The 23,644-nt window shown below is 41.3% G+C and overlaps 1 protein-coding gene across 1 annotated transcript; it reads left to right on the top strand.

The window, feature by feature from the left end:
- The first annotated feature begins 52 nt into the window (after positions 1–52).
- LOC117403567 (dihydrofolate reductase-like) lies at positions 53–21,060 on the top strand. The gene is made up of 6 exons (XM_058986633.1): positions 53–294; positions 608–657; positions 2,773–2,878; positions 4,201–4,327; positions 19,414–19,529; positions 20,271–21,060. The coding sequence occupies exons 1-6, from the start codon at positions 203–205 to the stop codon at positions 20,353–20,355; spliced, it is 576 nt and encodes a 191-aa protein (XP_058842616.1). The 5' UTR covers positions 53–202; the 3' UTR covers positions 20,356–21,060.
- The last annotated feature ends 2,584 nt before the right edge of the window (positions 21,061–23,644 follow it).

Genomic DNA, 23,644 nt, shown 5'->3' with positions numbered 1-23,644 from the left:
TGTTTTGGTATCTGTCTCTTTGCATTATTGTGGATTAGGTTTTCATAAGTATTGCTACTGGTGTCGGCTTCATTTCACTTCAGGTTCCGGTGCAATTGACAGGCTGGCGGGAATTCGAAAAGAGGGGCGGGGTTGAGAGTGCACAGCGCGCGCCCTTCGTGCCGAGGCTGATCTAGAACAGAGGTGTTGCAGAAGTGGAAACATGTCTCACACATTAAATTGTATTGTGGCCGTGTGTCCCAACCTGGGAATCGGTAACAAAGGAAATCTGCCTTGGCATCCCAAGAGACTTAGGTAAGGTGGAAAGTCATGTTTTATAAATGTAGTGGTGTTAGTATTACTGTATTACTGTACTTCTACATAACAAAAATAGCGCAACATATTTTGTAGCAATACGTCAACAGTACTGCAGCTGTATTTTTTTTTTTTTTAAGGAGCCAGACACAGTAACTTATTAGTAATACTGTAGTAGCCTCATTCCTGCTGTTGTCTGTATTACTTAGTGTTAACAATACAGACTATTAGTTCAGACAGACACCTGTGTTTAGCGTATCTGTTACTATTGGATACACATTGTTTATTGTGATGTTTCTTTTTTCTTCAACAGCAATGAATTTAAGCATTTTCAGAAGATGACGATGACGCCCTCAGTAGAAGGTACGGTACTCAGCAGGGTCTTAATTCTAGCTGCTTTCGCTGTTCCGCCGTACAGCTCTTGCCCAGTTCCTTGAAAAGAAGTCAGGGATTGGTGGCAAACGCGCACGTGAGCACACTTCCACTATACTGTGAGCGTGTTTTGCACAAGTATCGCTCTTATCTTTCTCATTCCATCAGCTTCAGCTGTAAACCCTAGCTATTTACTGGAATACCGACCCTTAGAAAAGTGCCCCATAGTAAAAGCATAGCAAAGTGTAATAAAGCATAGCGAAAGCATGGAAAAGCATAGGTTAGCATTATAAAGCACATGTGCTGGGCTATTCTGAAGCAATCGACTATACCCCCACTGCAGCAGGCCTTCAGGAGAACATAATGTACAGGGATGGAAATGAGACTCCTATTGCATAGCAGTTTCACCCATTCCAGGTTTTACTCCAAGCTCAGACTCAGGCTTGTCTTATTAAACTTGTAGTAAAACCAGGGATGGATCAAACTGCAATGCAAGGAGTCTTATTGCTCTCCCTGATGTACTCTCTGTGAAAGTTCAGATAGTGGTCAATGTTGCACCCTGCAAGTGCGGGCTATTTAAATAGAAAAATGACTATAGACGCCTTTTATATCCAGCATGTGCTTTTTTCTTGTTATTTCCACCAGATGGCAGTGTGCCGCTGCTTTCACTCAGCAGCCCAGGTCTATACCTTGCCTGTAAATGCAGGCTTGTGGTGCGGTCAGAAACACACTGCTTCAGAAGAGAGCAGACTGGGGATACTTCTCACATTTACAGGAATGGAGTATTAGCCAAGATTATAACCCTAGCTGTACAGTGGGGGTGCAGCCCTGAGGTGTCAAACCCCACGTGTGCCTGTCAGAAAATGTTTAGCTTTGTTGCGTTCACTTCAAGAGCAAGCACAACGCTCGCTTTTGGATTGTACAGAGTGTTTAATGTGTAGACGGCAGCATTCAAGTGACCAGTAAGATTAAACAGTTTACATAAAAGAACGCACTGAGGAAGCTTCCAAATAACCATGTGTGGCAAAGTGGTTTGCAGTGCGCAGGTGTAGAGGTGATGCAGTGCTCAAACAGATGACAAACAACAAAGTTCACGGGCCAAACTATCCTTTTATTATTTTATAATCCTGGTCATTTGACGACTGTAAACAATAGTCACTGGCAGAAGAGAGCAGACTGACAGTTAAAACCACGGGGTTCAGTCCCGAAATAATAAACAGAGTATAAACACACACAGAACACAAACACGATCACAAGTCCAGAGTGAGTGCTAACGTGCAAGTGGTGAAATACAATGTGTTCGTGTACAGTAGTGCCGTGCTGTCCGGGTTGGTGCTGGCCTTTAACGGCAGCTCCCGGATCGTGTTAGCCGTCTAACAATGACAAACGAGTACAATTAGAACAACAAACAAACAAACACAAAACACTCGCGGTTACTTTACTGTCCTTCAGCGGTTCTCTCGCAACCATAACAAAGGAACAGATTGCTTCATCACATCCCCTGATATACCCTCAGTCACGTGGATAAGACTGTACTGTATTGCTAGTGTAGATATACATGGATAATACAATCCTGTCGTACACATTATAAACTCTGTGCAGCTCTGGACTTCCAAGGTATACGAGCTGCCCAGTTCATACCATCGGCCGTTTTGTACAGAGTCAGTCTATAATGAAGTTGAGTCCTAATTGAATTAATCTAACGCCAAACTACTCGATGAGGTTAACTTGTCGACGTCCACAGCCTTCTGTTTCGAGCAATTGGGTAGTATGATGCAGTCGGTCCTAAATGCATAAACCCTGAGCGCTGTGCTTCAGTCAGTGCTGTTTTCAGACAGTGTAATTGTCACAACTGACCTAATAATTGTGGAGTATAACTTTACAAAAAACACAATATAAAAAAATTAAAAAACAAGCAAATAACCAAACAATCTGATCACATTTAAAGGAGGAACAGTGATCCATTTTAACCTAACAATCTGATCACATTTAAAGGAGGAACAGTGATCCATTTTAACCTAACAATCTGATCACATTTAAAGGAGGAACAGTGATCCATTTTAGCGAGGAGAGATCATGTCTGACAGTTGTATTTGCTTTTCAAAGGTAAGCAGAATGTCGTGATTATGGGCCGGAAGACGTGGTTCTCAATCCCAGAGCAGAATCGGCCTCTGAAGAACCGAATCAACGTTGTCCTCAGCAGGGAGCTCAAGTGAGTACCAGCTAGGAAATCTCAGCTATCTGGACCTAAACGACAACATGGGGATTGTGCCTACAAGTGATGCTCAAAATATTTACTGTAGCATGTTTCACCTTCAGTGTGCTACTATGGGGTGAATTTGTAGAAATGAACCAGTCTATTGAATCATTCTTATTTTTTCCATATGTATGGAATCTTATGTAGGCCCACTTGTGCAATTTAAGATAATGTTTCCTACTTTTAATCCATTTTCTTATATGAGCACCATCACAAATATTATATTATTATCTCATATAACGCTAAACATACTCAACACTGGAAAAAAATATGATCTTTTAAAAGGAGCAGAATTAAACAACTTTGCTTGTACTGAAATATTTCCGGCATCCTTTCTTTAGCAAGCACTCTGCACCTGGAAACCTTTTCTCCAGCGCATGTGGTGTGCTGTGTGTATCAACCAGAAAGAAGGAAACACATGCTCAGGATCTGCTCCAGGTGCTTTTGGGCTTGTATCACGATACATGCCTCTATTACGATACGAATTATCATGTAAAGAAAGTGTCTGGATGAATCGTTACACCCCTAGAAATATCTCCCTAGAATTAGACCCACTTGACCTGGAATGACCCATTTACTGCGCAGCCATGGCCGGTTTGGATGTGGAAATGTCAGCAAGCAGTAATGGGGCGAGAGAGTCTGAATTGTTTTTGCAAGGTTGAAATAATGTTACGTCATTAGGAGTCAAGTATAATTGACAGCCTTGAATGGTACTGCCATGCTGCTGCTCCTGCGGTCTTCCCCATGGAGCACGTGTCAGGAAGAGTCCGGGTGCCGGCAGGCACTGCTTGTTAATGTAGCTGCCCCAGCGACGACAGTCTGCACTTCTTTTCAGATGTGCTGTTCTCTGTCCCTATCAAGGAGGGTTGCATTTGGAAGTACGGTTCAGACGTATTTTCTGAAATCAGGCTTATCTGTTGAAAAGCACAGGGACACAGGGAACCTTCTTTCTCTTATCTGATCATGCTCTTTTTTTGTTGGCATGAGGGGAGAAGTAAGGGCTCGTACACCTATACAGGACGTTTCCTTATGCATGTAGAGCTGCACAGAACATTTCAGTCAGTGGCCTGCGCTGTGGTGCTGCAGACACAAAGCAATGAATGGTACATGATTGTTGTGACTGCCAGGGTGAAAGAAAGACTGAAAAAGGACAATTTTTCAAACACTACAAATGTAAGAGTGTTCAAACTAGGCTCAAGTAAACATGGCTTTCTGCCTGAGTTTGTAAGTCCTTCGCTAACACCGGTCTCATTTGAAATGCATGCTTTTATTTCCAGGGAGCTCCCGGAGGGAGCACACTACCTGGCTCATGATTTCAGTTCAGCTCTGAGCATGCTGGAGGGTGCAGAGTTAGCTGACAAAGCAGACCAGGTGTGGATAATAGGAGGAAGCGCCATTTACAAGGTACTTTTTTTTTATCCACTCATGTTCCTTGAAAACTAATATGAAATAAGAGAGAACCCCGACATCAAACCCTGTACTCTCTCCGTCCTCCTCTTCCTCGGTTGTTGTTCTACAATTCATGAGCAGTTTGTAAAACACTCAATGGTGGGATATGCAATAATGCTAAAATAAATTCATAACATTCAACGACATTGAGAAAGACTTCTAGTTAAAACATCTTCGAATGTTATACTTTTCTTTTAGTAGAACTACATATTCAGCTGTTCGTTCACATTTTGTGTGTATTCTTTCTAGCATATATACCTTCATGTGTAATGCAGTGGTGTTACAGGAGAACATGCGTGAGGTAGTGCTTGTCTGAAGGCTGATTACAGCTCACAGAGAGAGCTACATAAAAGCAGCTGAGGGGCCAGCACTTCCACTGCCATTTATAAATCTTAACCTTCTGAACCTTATTTAGTCCATTAACTGGCACTGAATTCATATTTTAGAGGATTGAAAATACTTTAAAATCGTCAAATGAAACTTTCAAAAAATGTATTTGAATAATGATTAATGTGCACAGTATGTAACGTGCAGGCGTTAAGCAATTAAGAATTAATTAACAAGAGTCTAATGAAACAATAGTCCAGCACCTGGTTCTACTTAAATACTTGTTTGACCTTCTAATTAAATATCTTAACATAATAAATAATTGCAGGGATTGTTGCTGCAGTACCTACTTCAAAATATACTTCAAAAGCCACTTCTAGCAATATTGCAGGCAGAACATGCACTGCCTGGCCAATTTGTTAGGACCTGCTCCTAATATCATGTTGGGCTTCCGTTTGGGGACGTGGCATGGACTCCACAAGGGGCTGGAAGGTGTACTGAGGGCTGTTCATCCAGTCGGTGCTGTAATTGCTGCCAAAGGTGCCTCTACCAAATATTGACTCAAGGGGGTGAATACTTATGCAATCAATTATTTTCTGTTTTGTATTTGTAATTAATTTAGAACAATTTGTAGATTTTATTTTTCACTTTGACATTATGGACTTTTTTGTGTTGATCAGTGGCAAAAACTCCTAATTAAATCAATTTTGATTCCATGTTGTAACATAATAAAATGTGGAAAAGTCCAAGGGGGGTGAATACTTTTGAGAGCCACTGTATGTCTCAATCCTAAAATTCTAGGTAATGCAAAACGTTTGGCCATAGCTGTACAGCCACACCACCCATGGTAGTCATGCTAGCATATTGTTGTCCATCATTGGGACCCTCCACCTGGCATGGTCCATTGCTCCTGTGTATTCCTTACCTCAGCAGAATTGCAAAGGGGGCGAGTGACTTTATAGCTGCTGTCTTATTCTAGTCTCATCTTTATGCAGAATCATTATCTAACAGCCAGTTCATTAGAAGAAAGCTATCTGGCCCACTGAAAAGATAAAAGGGTTTATTCTGTTGTGCAGATCGCTTTTTTGAAAAAGAAAACGTTTGCTGCGATCCGAGCAGACGCAGCTGTTTCTACAATATCTTATTGCATATTCACGTTCCCAGGTGGGCAATTTACATATCCGGCAATTCAAAAGGACAAGGGGGGGGGGGGAATATGTGTGGAGAGGTTTTCATTATAGCTGCTTATTCCATACAGCGGGCAGCAGCAGCAGCTCCGATCCTGTCTTGAGTCTACAGACAGGTTACATAATGGAGGTTTATTTGGGAATGCATTGAGGAAAGGGTTCATTCTTTTAGAAGATCAGATCACAGACGTATATTGATTTATCCTAAGTGTTAGGGCCAGGAGTGCCATGTTATCTTTCTTTCCCTTTAAACGGTCCAGCAGCCCGCCCCCCCAACCCGAAAAGTTCTAGAACCACTGATCTGTCTTGCAGCAGCTGTGCTCTATACTAAAGTGTTCTATCCAAAGCAGGAAGCTTGGTTCATTTCTGCAATTTCTTAGTTAAAGCAAGGGACACTAATTTGAAGCCATTTACACCACTGCTAACTCAACTAACAGTAGCTTAGTTCATAGCTTAGTTAGTTAATGAGGCAGTGAGATCCCATGGTTAAAGTCCAGGGCTTGTAACCAGAAGGTCTCCGGTTCAAATCCCACATCTGCCACGGACTGACTCACTATGTGAGCCTGAGCAAGTCACTTAACCTCCTTGTGCTCCATCCTGCGGATGAGATGTTAAATCAATGTCCTATTGTAAGTGACTCTGCATGTAATGCACAGTTCACAGCCTACCTTTGTAAAGCGCTTTGTGATGGTGGTCCATCATGAAAGGCGCTATATAAAAATAAAGATATAATATTATTCCTGTCAGATTAATACATTCTGAATTGAGTACAGTTACCAAAAACTTTGACAAATGTTATATGTGATGGGAAAACGTCCTCGCTCGCCGTAGGTAATGATGAAGGGAAGTTTACCTTGTTGAGTTTAGTTTGTTCTAAACAAGGGGGTTGGTTTTAGGGTAAAGCCTGGGTAAGAACATAACAACATTTACAAACGAGAGGAGGCCATTCGGCCCATCTAAGTTTGTACGGTTCCTCGTAACTCGAAACTTGTCAAGTTGGGTCTTAAAGGATCCAAGTGATTCTGCCTCTACAACATGACAATTGCAAACCCTCACCACTCTCTGTGTGAAGAAGTGTCTCCTTACCTCTGTCTGTCTCCGCTTCATTTCCAGCTGTGTCCTCTGTTCCTGGTTACTGCGCTGTGTTTAAAGTATTGGTTTGGTTTAACTCTGTCAACTCCTTTTCAGATTTTAAACACATCAGTCATGTTCCCCCTGGTTCTTTGTTCCAAGCTAAATAGATTCAGTTCTTTCAGCCTTTCTTCGTCGTTCCCTTTGGTACTTCGGAATTAAACGCAGTATTCCAGTGCAGTCTCTCCAGTGCATTATACAACCTCATCATGACCTCCCTTGAATTGTGCACTGTGGCTGGATACCCAGCATTATGTGTGTTTTGTTGATTGCTTCCCTGCACTGTGTGGTTGCTGGTGGCAGTGAGTCTATTACAACACCCAGGTCTTTCTCTTTTTGATTGCTTCCCTGCACTGTGTGGTTGCTGGTGGCAGTGAGTCTATTACAACACCCAGGTCTTTCTCTTTTTGATTGCTTCCCTGCACTGTGTGGATGCTGGTGGCAGTGAGTCTATTACAACACCCAGGTCTTTCTCTTTTTGATTGCTTCCCTGCACTGTGTGGTTGCTGGTGGCAGTGAGTCTATTACAACACCCAGGTCTTTCTCTTTTTGATTGCTTCCCTGCACTGTGTGGTTGCTGGTGGCAGTGAGTCTATTACAACACCCAGGTCTTTCTCTTTTTGATTGCTTCCCTGCACTGTGTGGATGCTGGTGGCAGTGAGTCTATTACAACACCCAGGTCTTTCTCTTTTTGATTGCTTCCCCGCACTTTGTGGTTGCTGGTGGCAGTGAGTCTATTACAACACCCAGGTCTTTCTCTTTTTGATTGCTTCCCTGCACTGTGTGGATGCTGGTGGCAGTGAGTCTATTACAACACCCAGGTCTTTCTCTTTTTGATTGCTTCCCCGCACTTTGTGGTTGCTGGTGGCAGTGAGTCTATTACAACACCCAGGTCTTTCTCTTTTTGATTGCTTCCCTGCACTGTGTGGATGCTGGTGGCAGTGAGTCTATTACAACACCCAGGTCTTTCTCTTTTTGATTGCTTCCCCGCACTGTGTGGATGCTGGTGGCAGTGAGTCTATTACAACACCCAGGTCTTTCTCTTTTTGATTGCTTCCCTGCACTGTGTGGTTGCTGGTGGCAGTGAGTCTATTACAACACCCAGGTCATTCTCTTTTTGATTGCTTCCCTGCACTGTGTGGATGCTGGTGGCAGTGAGTCTATTACAACACCCAGGTCTTTCTCTTTTTGATTGCTTCCCTGCACTGTGTGGATGCTGGTGGCAGTGAGTCTATTACAACACCCAGGTCTTTCTCTTTTTGATTGCTTCCCTGCACTGTGTGGTTGCTGGTGGCAGTGAGTCTATTACAACACCCAGGTCTTTCTCTTTTTGATTGCTTCCCTGCACTGTGTGGATGCTGGTGGCAGTGAGTCTATTACAACACCCAGGTCTTTCTCTTTTTGATTGCTTCCCTGCACTGTGTGGTTGCTGGTGGCAGTGAGTCTATTACAACACCCAGGTCTTTCTCTTTTTGATTGCTTCCCTGCACTGTGTGGATGCTGGTGGCAGTGAGTCTATTACAACACCCAGGTCTTTCTCTTTTTGATTGCTTCCCTGCACTGTGTGGTTGCTGGTGGCAGTGAGTCTATTACAACACCCAGGTCTTTCTCTTTTTGATTGCTTCCCTGCACTGTGTGGATGCTGGTGGCAGTGAGTCTATTACAACACCCAGGTCTTTCTCTTTTTGATTGCTTCCCCGCACTGTGTGGATGCTGGTGGCAGTGAGTCTATTACAACACCCAGGTCTTTCTCTTTTTGATTGCTTCCCTGCACTGTGTGGATGCTGGTGGCAGTGAGTCTATTACAACACCCAGGTCTTTCTCTTTTTGGATTTCCTGGGATGTTTCTTGCCTACCCACCATTAGAAGTGATATTCTGCTCCTGTTGCATTCAGAGAGTCTGTTTTTTTATTTGAAAAGATAAAAGTATGTGTTTTTGGTATCTTGTGTTGTTTTTGGTTTTTTCCCTTTTAAATTAATCCACTTTATTTTCAAGTCTCTAATCTGTCATGTCAGCTGAAGCTGTGTCAGTCTGGAGGTGTTAATATTGCCAGCCTGTATTTTCATACCTTTTCTTTATTGAACTTCATACAAATCAAAGTCAATTTACAGAAACCTTTCAGTTGGGTCATAGAAGTGACTGCCAGCAAACCAATCTGCCACAGCTGTCAAAATATAGTTTACAGATCACTGGCGCTGAACCCAAAACAGAAACATGAAAACTTTTTGCACTTAGCCTGTCAGGTAAACATGGATTAAATGAGGAGCTCTATCCAGTCTTGTTTCTGACTAATCCTGCTGCGCAGCACTGTATAATATTCTCTAGAGGGTTCAATCGATCAGTGTGTTTCATTCTCTCGGCTAACCCCTCTGTTATCTTGTGAGCAGACGCAATTTTTGTTCTGATCAACAGATGCATAATCTCTTTGTATTCCCAAGGCTTGCCACATGTTATCTGCCCCCGTCATCACTGCTGACATTTCACAAGGCATGTTTTTACCACACTCCTGCTGTTCCTTTGTTTTGATTTTACTGACATTTTTAAAGCTGCAGTCTCCCTCATTCCCATCCATTTCTACACTACTTCATCGGGTCTGTTTAGCTGCCCTGTTTCTGTGTTTTACGCTTTTTTTTTTTTTTCAGAAATCTAGCTCTTGCAGTGGGGGTCTATAACAACAAATACAACATGCACTTCTGGGGTGTGAACAGTGTAGTTATTCACTTGCTTTATTAATAACTTTGAAGTATTGCACAGTGCATTGAAGGCTGCAAAATAAATGAAGTGTTCAGGAAAGGGACGGTGTACTTCTGTAACATTCAAAACTAGCATTAGAACAAAGGATTAATCTGAATACACATCTCGTTAAAAGAAGCATGTTGCACAGGGATGGGAACAAGATCCCTCGTGCATTCCAGGTTTAAATAGGAGCTTGGTTAGCCACAGTGTATAGGGAACAAGCTCAAACACAGCACCACTGCCAAGTAAGTTTATGTTCGATACATCAGCTCATCTGAGATTAAAGAGGACTTTTTATTTTGCCACTCTGCCCCAACGAGAACTACTTCTGAGGAGCTGTTCAAAATCTTAGACGGGTACATGACGGATAAAAGCATCGAGTGGAATAGTTGTGTCGGATTTGTAGGGATGGGGGAAAAGCCATGAGTGGATGCAAAAGTGGATTTGCAGCTCTCATAAAGGCTGCTGCACCACGCTGTGTATGGCGCCATTGTTGCATTCACAGGGAAGCGCTTGCTGCAAAAGCGATGCCAAAGAGCTGTAAGATGTATTAACCGCTGCAGTAGAAATAGCTAACTTCAGAAAAGTTCAACCACTGAACTCATGACTTTTCTCAGTGCTATGTGAAGAGAGGGGATGTTCAACTAGAAAAGTGCTTCCGATTCCTCTTTGTTCTCTTACTGTACATCTCTGACAACACAGACCCCAAGGGAGGCAGCAGAAGGTGGTGTTGGGGACATGAGCAACTTTTGCTTCATATAGAAGTTTGATGGCTGTCATGGGGTTAAGTTTTGGCAAGAGTCTGTGAACTCAGGGAGGAGGGTCATATGTTGGTGATGAACTGTCACTCCCCACTTCACCAACACTTGCTCGGCCAGCGCATTTGGGTTTTACTAAGCTATATGGCTGACATATTGACAAGCTCAATGAATTTAACCTTTTTGCAAGGTAAGAACTGTAGAATTTTCATCGCACATGAAAAAATACAGAGCTTTTCCCCAAAACGTGCTTTGGCGTAACCTTGATGACAGATGATGTGACTGTGTTCCCAACACTGTCTTCTGTCATTGTGGATTTTGGAATGTTGGTCCTGGAAGTTAAAGATGTGACAGAGGAGCATTTCTCTCTGCAAATTAATTGTAGGATTTTGCCTGGGTTCGAAATCCGTTTTCAGAAAACTTTGTAGCAAGGCCAAGATTGCTGTGACTCTAAAAGAGAATTTGATTGACTTTGCTGGTGAGGTTGAAACTCTCCGAAATCAAGCCACGTTACCTCAAACTGTGCGCTAGCAACCTGGCTCATCATCCTACTCACTGAGGTAAATATGACTCATTAGCTATTATTTTATGTTCAAGTTTATTAAGTATTTAAGTCTTTAGAAGAATATGCTATGTTGGGAAAATCCTGTACTGTTTATTAGAAGGGGGAAGTGCACATGGGGCATCTCAGGGGGGTGAAGCAAAAACAAGTTATCAGTGAAGGGAAGCTCAGCAAAAAAAGTTTGGGAACCTCTGCTGTACAACATGCTTCTTTTTAATGCGTTGGTTCTCAATTCAGATGAATCCTTTATCCTAATGCTAGTATACCATCCCTTTCGTGGAGCACTTCTGTGAGTACATTTGCACTGTTCTACTGTGGATATGGCTTTTATCTCCGGCTTCATGTTTCATGCCAGCTGTTTACACACCTCCAGTTCCTTTTTTTTTTTTAAGTCCCTCCACCACAAAACAGGATTAAAGTGACCTTTGATAAGCAGTAAGGTCACTGGAGACTTTGATGTTGTTCTGCTGCCAAAATTACATTTCCATTCACTAAAATTAGCAGCTACTGCAATCCACAGAGGTGTCTGCTGTTAACCCCCGGCCCCCCCTCCCTTCCCCTCCCCCCGCCCCCCCTTTTTTCTCTGTCTGCTTGTTGTGCACTGGCTTTGTAATAAAACCATACCACAGCTCTTTACACATGGGACTTATTTAACACCCCCAAATCCGAGGCAAGAATGTTGTATGCAGGAAGAGAAAGGACGAAACCATATTCTGTAGGTAGCGGTGGTGTTTATCTGTTAATGACTGTCAGTAAACATGATTACACCCTTTTAATCTTTTTTCAAAACGGAAGGATAAAATATGTAGTCGGAACACACCCCGCCCTTGCCCCTGAGCTCCAAGCCAGATTCAGATGTCTTGTGAGGCCGGTTTCATGGTTTGGTTCTCACTCGGCTTGACAAATAGCCAGTTGGGGAACCACCCGTATCGTGAGGGCCCCAGACTCCGATGTGCCCGTGGAAAAGGGGTATTGGAGCCTAATCCGGCCCTGCAACTTGCAGCGTGTTTTCTTCAGTCTGCAGCTCTACCCACTAAGCAACTCTACTGCTTTCTTTTAGATAAAGGCGTTAAACCAAAAAAACAAAACAAAAAAAACATTGTTGAAATGAAAATCTTATGTCCCCCACACCACTTTCAGCTGCCTCCCTTGGGGTCTGTGTTGTCAGAGATGTACAGTAAGAGAACAATGAGGAATCGGAAGCACTTTTCTAGTTGAACACAAGTTAACAACGGACTCCCTGTTAGAATTTTCTTATTTTCAGATTAAAGGCAACACAATGAGTGTTGCAGAAAGTAGCTCTGTGGAGTGTATTAAAATGGCAGAGCGCTCCATGCTTTATGTTGCCAGCGAGCTCATTGATTTGGCCTTCTCCAGGGGAGGGGCTGACAGAAGGAAAGGTTACCGTATGACTCTGGTTGCCACACAGCATGTAAATATTAAAGGTCTTCGCTCTTTAAAATCTCCGTTCAAAGAACCCTGTTGCATTAGCGTGAGGGGGCAGACACTCTTTGAAGGAGACTTCTAAGAACCTTTTCTGTGGAAAGAAGTGGATACTGTGAATGCTAACGATGAATTGCCTGGTTGAGATTTTGTTGTATTTCTTTTTTCTTTTCTTTCAGTAGTGTTTATTTTCAGTACTTGATAGAACCCTTTTTGGGCTTTTTCTTATATGCAGTCGTATGTTTTTGTTTGTTTGTTACACGTCTGTATTCCCAAGTCTTTTAATTTGATTCCTGTACAAGTTGCAATGTACAATTATTTTATTTATTTTATTAAGCAAATGTATTAATAGAGAAAATATTACAGATTGCTGTTTACTTTGTGTGTCAAATTCCTGGTAAAAGTGATGTTATATATATATATATATATATATATGTTATTAGTTTTAACGCTACTCCGAGTACAGTCTTCATTTGTGTGATTTAGAAATTAAGCTTCTCTTTGCATTCCTCCCACCCGGAACTGCGTCAGATGATACTTCTACAATAAGAGACACCCTACATACCATGTATTCACTGATAGGAGAGCGACTCCCAGGAGACACAGCGGTTGCATGTTGATTGCAAAGGCTTTTGGAAATGCAAGTTCTTCATTGAAAGCTGTGAATTATTTTTTCTTTCTTTCTTTTTAATATTATATATATATATATATATATATATATATATATATATATATATATATATATATATAATATGTATGTGTGTATATATATATATATATATATATATATAATATATAATCCCTTGAATGATGCTGTATGCAATCTTAAAAATATTCTTAACATGCATTAATCATTTTAAAGCTAGAGACTTGAGTATTACAATAATAGTCTAGTTACAGCAAATTACACCAAATGTATAATTTATTAACAAAAAAATAAGTAACTACTGATTCCCTCCAGCTGTTGGAACAGTATAAACGTTGGGGTTAAAGTCTGGACCTTTATACCGTTGATGCATCGCATGACACACAGTGAGTGCAGTGCCATTTTAAAGCAGCCAGACCAGCATAATCACCTGCCATTTGATACTATCTGAAACCCAGCATCCTGAGTGGTCCCTTTTGAAGTGAAAAAGGTCATGGAGGAACACATACAGTAAGTTGCCTCTTCAGCAGCAGCGTGTGCACCTGTCGAGCTAGGAATATGCTGTGGGCATCAATTAAATCAATACGATGCTGCTTTTCTCCTTTTGGAAACTTGCTAATTAGAAGGGTGTTGCTATAGTAGCCCTAATTCCCCCACCGCGCCGCTTGTTAGGAGCTGGAAATTGAATTTGCGTGAGTAAAGTCCCTGATGTGAATACTTACTGACTGCGTGACTCAGGGTGATTCATCTTGTGAGGCTGCTGGTTTACATCCCGGCAATAAAAGCAGTTGGGTCAGAAATAGAAATGATTGCATTCAGTAAGGGCCTCTTCACATGGGGTTCGTTTGGGCAGTCTATTGCAATCTCAGTGTGTTTCGGATTGTTTCCTTTTAACTGGAAGTATGGGATTCATTCAAAAGGAACCGAGCCATTGTAATTTTAATGTCATCTTTTTTCAAACAAAATACAAAGCGTATGTGACAAGCTCGTAATGGAATAATAAAACAAAGGTGGTGATCTGGCATGTGGAGTTGTTTGAAATATTAAATCTACAGTATGGGTGCTCGGTGTAACCCGCCAATTCACTGGCCTTGCTTGGGTTTCACATTTTGAGGCTGAATACCGAGGTCTGCAAAGGAGCAGGTTTGAGCGGTGTTTGGTTCCTCCGCTGTGCAGATCATTAAAATCAACTGCTGTCTCAAAGCAGCCGTAGCAAGGATTAATACTAGCCCAGCCACGATGGGCAGCTTGGTTCCTAACAGGACCTGTCCTCTGTATACTCCCTGCTAGGTCATATTTAGTATTTTCTATTTTATTTTAGAAAAAGCAGCTGGAGTGACAGAGGTTATTTAGTAATGCGATATTACACAAGAATGCTAGAGAATAAAGTCGGGTTTGGCAACTGGGAGAAAACAAAACAAAAACACTTTTTTTTTTTTTTTTGGTCAATCACTCCTTCCAACACAATTCTCAGTCAGTACTGTCTCGCACTTGAAGGTAACCAATGAATCCGCTTTAGCAGCATGTGGTGAGGAGTGTGAAAACTATCAGCTTTGTTTTTCATCAAGGAGAAGGACTTGGATCTTGTCATCTCAGTTACAGACAGTGCAGAGATTATTAACCCTTTCACTGCATCTGCACGGTCTGCCCATGGTCCCCAGCGGTAGGAGCAAAGTACGCTGACTTTACTGGCACTGCCACTGTAACTGCTCTTACAGACTGCTCAGGATCGTTCAGCTAATCAGAGCGCAGGTTTCACCTTCTGCGTTCCACGACACATCACGGAAAATCCTCATTCATGACCTCATCCGTGCCACTTTAATTTCTTCCCGTGCTGTGTTCTCCATATCGGCACGGTTGACGTCACATGCTTTAAAGGCACCTTTTCGAATTCCATTCTACTGCAGATTCCATTCAAAACTGACATCACAATCGGCCGCATACCTGAGTCACTTAACAAAAAACTTACATTAATAGTAAAGCAGTATATATGGATTTATAGGACTGCGCACGTCTGTGTAGGAGTTATATCAGCACTCGCAGCTCGTAACCAGGCCTCTGCTTTCAGCCTCAGTGCGTTCACTTCTACTCGTGCTCATATTACCCACATACACAGACGTTCACCGTCCTGTAACCCTAAAATAAACAACATTTTATAAAGATCCTGTAACCTTATATCTCATAAACCATTTCACATTTCAGTGTCCTGGAAACTCCTCGGGTAAACTCTTAACTGTACCCTTCACTGTGACTTTGTGGTTTCCAGACGATAATGACCTATTGCTCTGAAATACTGGCTTCGTACTTGGTACACAGCTGTGATTCTGTCGATAGTTTGATTGTGGGTATCGTGCAAGAAAGATGAAGTGTCAGCCATTTTACAAATTTGCACTGCCAAAGTGGTAGTGACTTCATATTCATAGGATTATAAACATCCTGTGTGCTTACTGTGTTGTTAAACTGCCCTCTGCCCTAATACGGCTGCCATTTTGAGGTCATGTGACCCTCATTTTATTATATCTTAATGTTTGGTACACCGCTGTATTCTATGATTTTCCATTACTGGGAAAAAAAGGCGTTTTTACCTCCATGGATTAGTATAAAATTGAGCTTCAGGGTTAAAATACCACATGCCCTGTTTTCAAGGTTTCTCATCTTTGTGTTGTTTGTGAGTTATGGAGGAGGTGAACCATTTGTGTATCTCTCACTGCATCTGACGTGAAATTGGTTCAGGATATTAAACATTATCAGAAAAATGAAGAACTCTATAGTCCTGGAGTTGCCCCCCATCCTTCATTGCAATGGTCATTTCGAAATGTGATGGTGTCCTGTGAGTCTATAAAGCTGTCAGTCTTGCAAGAGCCTTGCGTCTGTCAGGCTTGTCTGGTCGTATGCACGCCACAGATGAACTGAGGAGGAAAATGCACTACAAAGCCTTGCCACCAAGTTAAGATAAGTGAACGGCTCCTAACAGTGAAGGGGCGTTCAGAGCTGTGTCTGTTTAGCATGTATATACAGACGCTCCTTGGCACACGTTTGCAGTGTGCATAACCAGTGCCAGGTCTGTATTAATGTACGCAGGGGGTGTTTCTGGTTTTTAATTCATTTCCTAAGCATGTAAATTGCAGTATTAAGCATGTTTTTAAAAATGTTTAAACGTTGACATATTGGGAATGTTTCTAATCAATCACAAAACCATCCCAAGAAGCCCTCGGCCACTATTTTATAAATTACAGCAACTTGCATTTGTGTACAGCATTTAATTGTATATGGAGAAGTGTACTGCCCTGTATACTTGCTGCTGTGTAAACACTAAGGCTAACATCTTGTGTATAGTTGGTCTACATATTTGTAATGCAGTTAAACGTTGTGGCAAAGTGGGGTAGCTGTGCCACTTCCGGGACCTTCCACACAGTGTTGTAAGGGAGAAGGACTCGGAACACAGATTTTGTTCAACAGGGTAATACCTGTAACAGTTCCATTTTTAAGGTGGCACAGTTCGTTGTCGGGGTCACAAGCAAAACAGGTCAATACACAAAGGAGGTTTTCATACAAGCAGAAGTCAAGAATCTCTTCTTCATCGTTGTCAGCCAGAAACTCATTATGAACTCATATTTCACCAAAACACAATACTCACAGGTCTCGCTCCTCAAACTCCCCAACCAGAAGGAGGCTAGAGACTGCCTTATATAGTCACACAGATAACAAGCTGTAGGTGCTAAGCCCCTGATTATCCCCTGATTATTGAGAAGCACCTGTCCTGCATCCCAGTGCATATTGGGAAATGTAGTTTTTTATTATTATTATTTATTTCTTAGCAGACACCGTTATCCAGGGCGGCTTACAATTGTTACAAGATCTCACATTATTTTTACATACAATTACATTGTTTTTTACACATAATTTTTACATACAATTACCCATTTATACAGTTGGGTTTTTACTGGAGCAATCTAGGTAAAGCACCTTGCTCAAGGGTACAGCAGCAATGTCCCCCACCAGGGATTGAACCCACGACCTTCCAGTCAAGAGTCCAGAGCCCTAACCACTACTCCACACTGCTGCCCACTGCTATTAATGTCCCCCATTTTAAAACCATGTGGTCTACATTTTCTTGTAACCCATAACCACATACATATTTCATAAAGAATAGGGGGTTCGCAGAATTTGAGACCTGCCGTACCACCCATCCAGGACTTTACCCCATACCTGACCACAACGTTTAGACCAGATTCTCAGCGATTAACACTTGGCCTACATTTAAACGTGTAAAGCCCTTATTCCCATCGCCCGATACTCCTTCTGAAATATAACGTCAAGCATTATCCCTTAGTTTTCTGGGGAAGTGTACATTGCATACTCAATCTTTATTAGATTTTCTTTACAAAAAGCTTCATCATTAATAGCATTTTGATTTTTTGTAAACCACTGTAATTGAATGCTGTAAAATGGAATTTAATGTAATAGAATGTAAAACTTGCAAAAATACAACAACGAAATGTAAAGATAGCTTTAAATACTAAATCAAGTATTAATGACCGTTTAAACAGGGTGACCTTCTACACAAAAGGTTAAAACATTTAATCGAATGTAGATGTACAGCCTTAGAGAAATTCCTTGCCGTCCTGTTAACCAGCCTCCACAGTTCAGAAAGACAGAAAGCGCTTCCCAAAATGGGCTCAGTGGGGACCTCTGCCTTTTTATGTGGTAATCAGTTGTCTCCCTTTTTTTTTTTGGAGTATTCTTAAACTGCAAATGATTAACATCAGCAGAACATAAACACATCCCAGTCTTCTTGGAATTAACTGTAAGCCTTGCTGAGATTGTCACCATGGAGATTGTGGAGCTGAGTAAGAACGGTGCCTCACAGCACATCTGAATGTGTCTCGCAGTTGAGCAGGGCCAGGGTCGAGTTTGTGATTTCCGTCATTACGTTGTGGCGTCTAAGGCCGAGTATCTTGCTCATTGTGGTTTGTCAAACTTGTACTTTACTTGTTTTATTGTACTTCTTGCTCTTATTGTATTACTTGTATTGTAACGCTTGAAATGTTTTTGCTTACGATTGTAAGTCGCCCTGGATAAGGGCGTCTGCTAAGAAATAAATAATAATAATAATCAGATCCACATTGCTGCTCTCTCTGAGAAGCATTCTTCCCCTCTTTGCGTAATCAGCCTGTCGTTGCATTTCAGCTGTATTCAGTGACTATATGAAGAACAAAAACAGAAAAACAACCACAACCTCTGGATCTGTCCTTCTCACCTTGTATACAATGCCTCTTAACACCGCATCATGTACGTGTGATTCGACACGTTCATTGTGTGTGACGTCAGCTGCACGGCTCGGGCACTGGAAAAACAACCAGGCTCCTCCTAAACCGCGCTGGGCTGGCTCCAAGCGGCACCAGCGAGGTTCGGTTTTACAGTGGAAAAGAGGTAATAGACTCACATTGTAAAGCAGCTTGAATGCTTGAATCAGATCACCGAGTAGTCTTCTTTGTTCAAGACTGAATAGATTCAATTCTTTTAGCCTGTCTGCATACAACATGCCTTTTAAACCCGGAATAATTCTGGTCGCTCTTCTTTATTATTATTATTATTACTATTTATTTCTTAGCAGATGCCCTTATTCAGGGTGACTTACAATTGTTACAAGATATCATATTAATTTTACATACAATTACCCATTTATACAATTGGGTTTTTACTGGAGCAATCAAAGTACCTTGCTCAAGGGTACAGCAGCAGTGTCCCCCACCTGGGGTTGAACCCACGACCCTCTGGTCAAGAGTCCAGAGCCCTAACCACTAAGCCACACTCTTTCTAGAGCAGCAATATCATTTTTGTAGCGTGGTGACCAGAACTGAACACAATATTCTAGATGAGGTCTTACTAATGCATTGTAAAGTTTTAACATTACTTCCCTTGATTTTAAGTAATATGTTTAATAAGACACACCTGCGCTTCTTGCCTATAAACTATACACCTAAATCTGTCCTTTTGGTCCTGCTAAATAAAAATAAATACAATTATTTCAGACAAGTGTCCGTATCACAATTCCAACACCAAAGCGTCATAAAAACACAAGGAGCAGAGAGGCATGCTGGGATGCTTTGTGGGGCCATGTGTACCTGTGTCATGCCAGCTCCCTTGGGATTCATTGTTTTGTCAATTTGGCACCTTTTCTTGAGCACCAGACTCATTTGACATCCACACATTTTGATTTGTTTGGTGTGTTTTTTTTCTTTCTTAGGAAGCCATGGACACCACAGCCAGGCACAGGCTGTTTGTGACCCGAATCCTTCAGGAGTTTGAGTGCGACACATTTCTACCAGAGATCGATCTCGATAAATACAAGCTTCTGCCAGAGTAAGTCAAATCCACTGCTTTCATTTTCTTTCTTTATTTTCAGAAACGTTCACCTTCAAAGGGCCAGCAAACAAAGTGAGTGAAGAGCAATATGTATCTTGGTTTGATTAACACATCATTGATACCTAATCAAAGCAAAACCGGATCTGAATTGGATGAATTCATTTGTATTAATTCAACGTAGCTTAAAAATAATTGCAGTAATCTTCCCTGTGGTGCACTTATAGTCACTGGATACTGTATGTCTAACCTGCAGTTTTAAAAGGGGCATGTGCTGTAGCAGACATGCATTTTCTTTTTAAAACGTAGATCTGTCATCATACTAGGTTTAAAGAAAGCTTTTTACACAAGCATTTCTTTCTGGTAGTCCTGCATTTCCTTTGTCATTTAACCGGGAGAGCAAAATTGTCCGAAGCCTGCTCAACCCCTTATTTGCTGTCATTAACCAGCCAGCTGCTTTCCCTATTGACTGAAATAATTTGCAGCCAGTAAAGTGCTTTGACCTTCTCTGGTAGCTTCCAATGTCATGGATGTAAAAGAAAGAAAGCAAGGTGTGCTACAAATAGCCCAGTGCTTAGTTTAATTGCTGGTGCTTTGTACAGCTCACTGTCTCCCCTTCAGCATTATTTCCAGCTCATTTTCTTCAAATTCAAAGTATTGTGGGTGTTAATGGTTATCATACAAATCTGTGTGTGCGTCACCTTTACAAGACACATCGCGTTGTTCTTTCTTTTCCTGCAGGTTTCCAGGTGTCCCCACAGAAATTCAGGAAGAAAATGGGATTCAGTATAAATTTGAAGTCTATGAAAACACCGTCTCAGAATGACATGTTTAAATACTGTAATCGTTTGTTAGGTTCTTGTGTACAGACAGTTTTAATGCTAATCATCTGGAATTATCATGCAATCTGTTTTTTAAATGAAAACTTCTCCTAAAGAGAACAGATAATAGCAGTCCAACAGTGTAACACATCATAGTAACTTGGGTAACATGTCTGTATAGGACTGGGCACAGGTTAATGATTACACTCTGGTGTGCCACATGTACTCCGAGGTTAGACATGATCCTGAGAGCTCTACTGAGGCCACAGAGGGGCTTTTTAAAAGAGTTTAAAAAAGTCACCAGGATGAATAAAACAGAACATGATACAAAGTGGATCTTAACAACAGAAACTCATTAGTAACTGATATTTCATACCCATACCAAATTAATCTTTCACTAGCTGTATTTTATGGAACATGTGCTGTTTATGGAGTCTGATGTCCAATCTGAACCTGATGTTGGCACCAAGTGTCTTTACTGTGTACACTCTGTACTGTTAATCTAGCTGTGTTACTGCCCTAAAATGCTAACTGATTCTATTAATGTGTGAGAATTGAAAGCGGCCATATCCAACACCACACGGGCACCCTTACTGCAGCAAGTTAACTGGTTCTCATTGGTATTGCCTTGGTTGTTTTATAGTTTGTTAATTCAGACAGTACACTTTTTTTTGTTTTTTTAAATGACAATAAATATCTTTATACTGTGACTAATGTCGATTAAATTGCATTATGTTAAAAATAGCCTTAAATAAACGTCTGTCAAATCTGGTCATTCAAATTGAAACACAGTACATAATTGTACTGTTAAAATAAGACTATCCAATCAGCAGAATACTGGAACAAAATCCTAGTGATTTGAGAGCAATCTGTCAAGCACCGTAAAATGAAATGAATAAAACCGAAAAATAGAATCCCTGCCTATACATAATGTAGCTTTCCTGATCACTACAGCTTTAGCGAAGGCGAATCCCATGCTTCTGTATGTTTATGGGTGTTGGGTGGTTACCTCGAATGCAGTTGAAAGTGCGCACTCTTTGCTGTGTCTTGGGTCTGTCATAAGAGTGGAAGAGAAAGTACACTCTCAAGTTGATTAGAGGCAGCCACCTGACACTTATAAACATTGTAAGTCCTTAGATCTAAATAAAAAAACAGATGAAACCCCAACATTGACGCACTTAATCTGTTTATATAGAAGCAGTTGTGGTTTAAATGTTGAGAATGCTTTGCCATTGACATTGGGAGTGCGAGATCTACACACACAGAGGAATAAGAAGTGTAGTTGACGTGATTTACAACCCAATATTGACCGTTCATGAGGATGTATCACTTCATTGAAACGGCTCGCTCTTTGGAGGTACTGAATTCATGGTATGCTCTCTACAGGTAATCACAGTATAATATTTACACCTGTACCGGAGTTTACAGCTTTACCCTTGTAAGATACCAAGGCTGCACACGGCTCTTGTACTTAATGAACACAAACCTCTTCACCGACTTCACCTTAGTGCAGCTGTACGAACCAACGAATAAATCAAAACGACGTCCCCATTCCAAGAGGGAGAACACATGTGTTCAATAAGAAATGATGTTGATAAAAACAATGATATGAACATTTATTACGAATGTACCTTTCAGAGAAGAGATATTCACCAACTTGTTCATTTAAAATACCCTGTTCTGTCATTTTTATCTCTGGTTTCTGGTAAGTGAATGAATAAACTTGAATGAGGTTATTGTGTCAGAACACAGCAGAACACCTCAATAAAACGACAGAACATCCCTACTATGTACTTTAGGTGCACTTTAATTGTGATTCCTTCAGCTGAGTTTGATCCATGTAAGAAGATAACCTTTCAAGTGGGTACCAGGAGACGCAAACATTCTGAGAAAGAAAAAAAAAAAGAAAAACTGCAAGAGCTTCAAAATCTTTTCACAGGAATTATAAAGTGTGATGGACCGTGAAAGACAATTAAAGAACCTACACAGAACAGGGCCAAAATTTGAGGGGCTTGCATTTAACGTAGGTGTTTTTCTCTTTTGATGGTCCTAAAACCCACAACTCTAACCTCATTTGCAAATCAAGCCTTCTACTCTACTAAAATCAGCTAATCTTACGGGGTAAATCGCTTGCTGAAAATGAAATACCCTGGTATTGCAGAAACAGTCATGAAGTGCAGTAGCAGGTGAAGCAAACAGCCATTAGGTCTGAAGTCAGTTACGGAGGATCAGTGGTTCGTTACACTGATCTGAAAGGGAGAGGTCTTTAAAGGTGTGATGACCAAGGACTTCAAAGCATTTCTTTCCAGTCATTAGCAGTATGATGTTCTCCTCCTAGCGGCTGATTAGTTAATAAAATAATACTAATAATACCTATTTGCCTCTTGACTACAAGGCTTGCTCCTTAGTTGAATGGTAAGACATTCGTCTTTTAACATTATGGTTTGCGGTTTGTGTCCAGCCCTTGCCTTTCCAATTCGTTGCAAAGTCCCTTATTACTCCCTGCCTACAGCAGAGACATACGTCTGTTCATATGGCTTCTCAATAATTCTACCTTCTAAGACAAGTTGAAGGTAAGTAGCTGGTGATATGAGGAAAGTTGGTGGATGTGTGTTATGGTGAATGACTTTTTCATGATCCTGATGGCTATTGTTTTTACAACAGTATGTTACTCACACATTTTCTAAAGCCGTGGTTAGCACATAGTTAAGGGTACATGTGTGTGTATTGATGTGAAATGCTACAACTGCGATAAACCTTGACTGAAGCTAATACTAGCATGTCTCAATAGATGGGCTGATGTCAGGTGAATCTGTGCAAACCAGAGCTTATTTTTAATGAAAAATAAATTAAAAAATGAACCAGCGTGCTGACAAAATGACATTTGTGAAATGCAGGAATATCTTTTCCATTTAGCACGCTCGTGTGAGTAGACAGTAGCCACTTGCTGGCAGTCTTGTTAATTGCGCTCCGTCAATGCACTTATCCTCAGTGAGAATGGGACCATTTTCAGAACTGCAGGGGTTTTAAACACTCCAGCAAATGAGATCTTCTGCGTGTGTCAGAGGGGTCGGTAATTAGTTTAGTCTCTTTCGCAGTTGAGGGCTGAGTGAATGGTTTCAACAAGGCGCAACCTGAATAACAAAACCTGTGCTGCCCCAAACACCTCATCAGTGTTAAGCTATTAATCAGGGCAGCGAATAGCGTAACATCGAATAACTACGGAAACGTGCTTGTCACCAAAATACTTTGTTGTGCATTACTCAAGAGCGGAAATGTTTTGTTTTGATGTGG

The sequence above is a fragment of the Acipenser ruthenus genome, chromosome 2 (assembly GCF_902713425.1).
Source record: "Acipenser ruthenus chromosome 2, fAciRut3.2 maternal haplotype, whole genome shotgun sequence".
Taxonomy (NCBI): Eukaryota; Metazoa; Chordata; class Actinopteri; order Acipenseriformes; family Acipenseridae; genus Acipenser; species Acipenser ruthenus.
The sequence above is the reverse complement of the archived record's forward strand: the minus strand, read 5'-3'. Positions and strand labels throughout refer to the sequence as shown.

Bases quoted from the DNA above. Each gene is read 5' to 3' on its own strand.
- LOC117403567 (XM_058986633.1), top strand. From the start codon at position 203: ATGTCTCACACATTAAATTGTATTGTGGCCGTGTGTCCCAACCTGGGA. The intron at 295-607 runs GTAAGGTGGAAA...TTTCTTCAACAG, and splicing joins TGGCATCCCAAGAGACTTAG to CAATGAATTTAAGCATTTTC. The intron at 4,328-19,413 runs GTACTTTTTTTT...TTTCTTTCTTAG, and splicing joins GAGGAAGCGCCATTTACAAG to GAAGCCATGGACACCACAGC.